We start from the raw sequence: 4,685 nt of genomic DNA on the forward strand, positions 1-4,685 counted from the left end.
CTCAGAGCTTTTTTAAAAAAATACTTCATCAGACCAATTGATACAGACAAAGAAAGGTAAACAGAATAAAAAATGAGCCACAGTGAGTAAAAGGCCTACATGCTACAGGTCTACTGTCATTCAGTATTTCCCAACAGGGCTGGTGTTGGAATGATAATAGCAGAAGCCATTGGGGCTACCTCATAAAGCTGTGCTCTAGTGACAAATAGCAAGAGTAATCAGTTCAGATTTAGCCATGAACTCCAATAAAAGTTAATTACGAAAACAGAGACTCTCCACAGGCATCCAAATGGCAAACCAATCAAAGGATAATGGGAACACTAACATAAACAAGAACCAGGAAAGAAGCCTTCTGGTTGGACCAACGCCCATTAGAGAGGGTATATAAGAGCCCCAAAGTGAGAGGAGACATTTGTACTGCAGACACTTCATCTTTCTTTCCAAGAAATCAAAAGCAAACCAGATTCCCAACACCATGTCTTGCTTTGCTTCCCGCTGTTGCAGCGTCCCCACTGGCCCTGCCACCACCATCTGCTCCTCTGACAAATGCTGCCGATGCGGAGTCTGCCTGCCCAGCACCTGCCCACATACCACCTGGTTACTGGAGCCAACCTGCTGTGACAACTCCCCCCCACCCTGCCACATCCCTCAGCCCTGCGTGCCCACCTGCTTCCTGCTCAACTCCAGCCAGCCAACCCCAGGCCTGGAGACCCTCAACCTCACCACCTTCATCCAGCCCTGCGGTAAGCCCTGCCTCCCAAGAAGCTGCTGAACAAAGACTTCTTTGCCAGCACCTGATAGTGAAAGAGTCAACCAAGAGGTTTAGTGTTCACCTGTCTCAGTAGCTGTTACTAGTCTACTTTGCTTCATAAGTTGGACAAGGGGTACACTATCACTAACAACCCCCAAAAAAGGAGACCAAGAGACTTTCAATGGCCATGTAGCTGACATCAGTAACCAAATGCAGCTTTAACAGGTGGAATGCTGTAGGCTTCCCAGAGTTGTTCAGTTACTTCATATTAATGTATATCTTTCTTTGGGTGCTTTGGGAATTCTGTTTCCAACCTTGGGTATCTTTCCAGAAACTTAGGAGGCTGTTCATGATCATCCTAATAAATTTCACATTTCTGGCATAGCACAAATGTCTACAATTACTTTTATTTCTGTCCAGTCATTAAATGTTCCTTAATTCCAAATGTCGGCATTTTAAGAAAAATTAAAAACATCTGCAAAATAAAAAATGGTGGCAGTAGAGACAAATATTTCTTGCTATCATTGCTCCTGCTGTTTTAAGAAAATTAAATGACGTTGCATAGAAGATGGTTCAATGCTTTGGCACACTTGGAAGTAGACTTTTCCCTAATTCATTGTCTTCCCCAAAAATGGTTTAAGGTAGATTGGAAAATACTTACTATGACTCAAAGACTAAATATGACAAACTACATCAACTAATCCAGGTGATCTTGTCTATTTTTGTAAAATTTTGATAATATAATAATGTCACTATTCATTCATCAAATATTTATTAAATACCTGTGTGTATATATGATGTATATATATATATATATATATATATATAATAACTAGGAATCAATATCTTACAAATAGAAATCAGATTGAGACAGAAGGAAATATGTCTTATTTTACCTGCAGTTACTTTAAAATAATGACATTGCTGCATTTTAATTAAGTGGACCCTATGGTGAACAATCAAGACATGGACTTTCTTCAAAGATCTCTTCTCTTGACTCATTAGGTTAATGATTATGTTAGGTGCCATCGAGTCGGTTCTGACTCATAGCGATCCTATGTACAATAGAACGAAACATTGCCTGGTCCTGCACTATCCTCACAATTGTTGCTATGTTCCATGGATTGAATTGTATCCCCCCAAAATATGTGTCAACTTGGCTAGGCTGTGATTTCCAGTATTGTATGACTGTCCACCATTTTGTCATCTGATGTGATTTTTCCTATGTGTTGTAAATCCTACCTCTATGATGTTAATGAGTCAGGATTACAGGCAGTTATGTTAATGAGGCAGGACTCACTCTACAAGACAAGGTTGTTTCTTAAATCAATCTCTTTTGAGATATAAAAGAGAGAATTGAGCAGAGAGACACGGGGACCTCATACCACCAGGAAAGTAATGCCAGGAGCAGAGCGTGTCTTTTGGACCTGAGGTTCCTGTGCTGAGAAGCTCCTAGAGCAGGGAAAGATTGATGACAAGGACCTTCCCCCAGAGCCAACAGAGAGAGAAAGCCTTCCCCTAGAGCTGGTGCCCTGAATTCAAACTTCTAGCCTCCTAGACTGTGAGAGAATAAATTTCTCTTTGTTAACGTCATTCACTTGTGGTATTTCTGTTATAGCAGCACTAGATAATATGCCAAACCAAAAACCAAAACCATTGCAGTCAAGTTGATTCCAACTCATAAATAACTAATATAGCAGCACTAAATAACTAAGACACTATGAGCCCATCATTGCAGCCACTGTGTCAATCCATCTTGTTAAGAGTCTTCCTCTTTTTTGCTGACCCTCTACCTTACCAAGCATGATGTCCTTCTCCAGGGAGTAGTCCCTCCTGATAATATGTCCAAAGTACATGAGACAAAGTCTCACCATCCTTGCGTCCAAGGAGCACTCTGGCTGTACTTCTTCCAAGACAGATTTGTTCATTCTTCTGGCAGTCCAAGGTATATTCAATATTCTCCACCAACACTATAGGTTAGTAAGGGACTGTAATATTTCCTTGGATGTTTGTAATTTTTAATTTGCTTTTTAATCCTTGAACTCAACGGCTGTTGCGTAACAGCACCAATATGTCGTGAATCACTCCAAGAATTTGAAAAATAAGTTTTGATTTTAGAATCACTAAAATCAAGTCCAACTCTGTCCAGTGAATAAAAAATCCTAAAAGACTACTTTAATCCATCCTATAGAAGGTCCCCTGGTTTTGTTTTTTCCATTATCAGTTAACTAGGAAGTAGTGCTCAGAATTAGAAATAATTAAGTTTGTTCTGGATCATGAAATTTTTAACTTTGTCAGACTAATGCTTTTTCCTATAAGGATCTCAAAGATTCTGGAGGAAATTTTCCCTGTGTCACCTTTGAAAATGAAATAGATAACCACAATCACAGTGGAATAGATTATGGATCATAGTGGAGGTAAGATTGAAAAGAGAGTCCAAATCACGGAACACTTCAGGTACAAACTATCAAATGGGAAACCAATTTGCTTTGTAAGCTTTCTCCTAATGCACAATAAGAAATCTAAAAAATAAAATAAAAATAAAGTTTCATTTAAAAATAAAACAAAACAGGATCCAGGAAAGTTTTATCTCAAGTCTCATCCCCTTAGGGATTCCACCAGGGATTTCATCCAACAGAATTGTCAGCCTGGAACCCACACCGTAGAATTTTTATCCTCCAAGTCCCAGTATTTTTAATTTTCATAAAATTGAAGTCTTCAGAAAAATTAATAAGATAAAGCAGACTCCATAATCTCACCGAAAGAAAAGTCTTCTATAGCTTTCTTGCCGTATTCTAAGGATCTCTCAAGAGCCTAAAAAATTATAACTTAGAATTTATATTTTATTCTTATTAGAAATACCTGAGTAACCTACAGCTATTCTCAAATACCTTACTTTGCATGTCATCAGGAGGGGTGAATCTCTGGAGAAGGACATCATATTTGATAAAGTGAAGGGCCGGGGAAGGCGTGGGAAATCCTCAGTGAGATGAACTGACACAAAGATGGCCACATCAATGGACTCAAATGTACTAAAGATCATAAAGATGGTGCAGGACCTGGCAATGTTTCCTTCTGTTATATATTGGGTTGCCATGAGTCAGAGCCAACTCAACAGCAGCTCACAACAACAACATTCCCAAATAAGAAACATTATCTCTGATCTAAACATGCGACACATGAGAAGTGGAGAAGGCAAGTTTCAGCAAACCAAAGATGACAACTCCTGATAACCAATTTATATTTCGACCTAAAGGGCAAAAAAAGGTATGTAATGTGATCTTTCCATTTTCACCTAGAGAGAGAAGGTTCACGCATATGCACATGTGCACCCATACACGTCAAATCAAGTACACACCTCACTCCTCTACCGTGTAAACACAAATGCGAAGTCAAGATCAAAAATACCATTGCAAAGATTGCTAATCACACTGAATATTTTTATGGTGGTGGCAAAAATAAACGACATTTAATGATATGCAATATTCTTTTTAAAGGAGACACAATATTAAATGCACAGGATCAAAATCAGTGCAAATACTCTTATCCTTACCTGTAATCAGTTGTATCTGTAATTATTGAATGGCCAAATGTTCTCTTTCTTCCAATATTCTGTCAAAAGGGCAATGTCCCCCGTGAAGATTTTCTGAAACAAGTATTTTATTATACTCACACACGGAAATCGTGTACATCCCGATTTAGAAACCTGGAGTTATCCCTCTTTTATGAGGCATAAAACTCCTCCTCTGTAAATAAACAAGACTAATGAAATGTTCTTAAGAAAACTGCCACCAACGATGTTAATGAAAACATCCAGAGCAGTCTGCAAATACCCACTTGGGGGGACTATATAAAAGTCTCAGAAAGGAAGAAGACTTTTGGAGTCAGGTAACTTGGGTTTTACAGCTAGTCTCTGTTCTTCACTTCCAGTAGG

At 38.8% G+C, this 4,685-nt stretch overlaps 1 protein-coding gene across 1 annotated transcript; it reads left to right on the plus strand.

The window, feature by feature from the left end:
• Window positions 1-896, plus strand: LOC100661364 (keratin-associated protein 3-3-like). Its single transcript, XM_023553409.2, has one exon. The coding sequence runs from the start codon at window positions 476-478 to the stop codon at window positions 770-772; it is 297 nt and encodes a 98-aa protein (XP_023409177.1). The 5' UTR covers window positions 1-475; the 3' UTR covers window positions 773-896.
• The last annotated feature ends 3,789 nt before the right edge of the window (window positions 897-4,685 follow it).

Source organism: Loxodonta africana, chromosome 18, assembly GCF_030014295.1.
Source record: "Loxodonta africana isolate mLoxAfr1 chromosome 18, mLoxAfr1.hap2, whole genome shotgun sequence".
Taxonomy (NCBI): domain Eukaryota; kingdom Metazoa; phylum Chordata; class Mammalia; order Proboscidea; family Elephantidae; genus Loxodonta; species Loxodonta africana.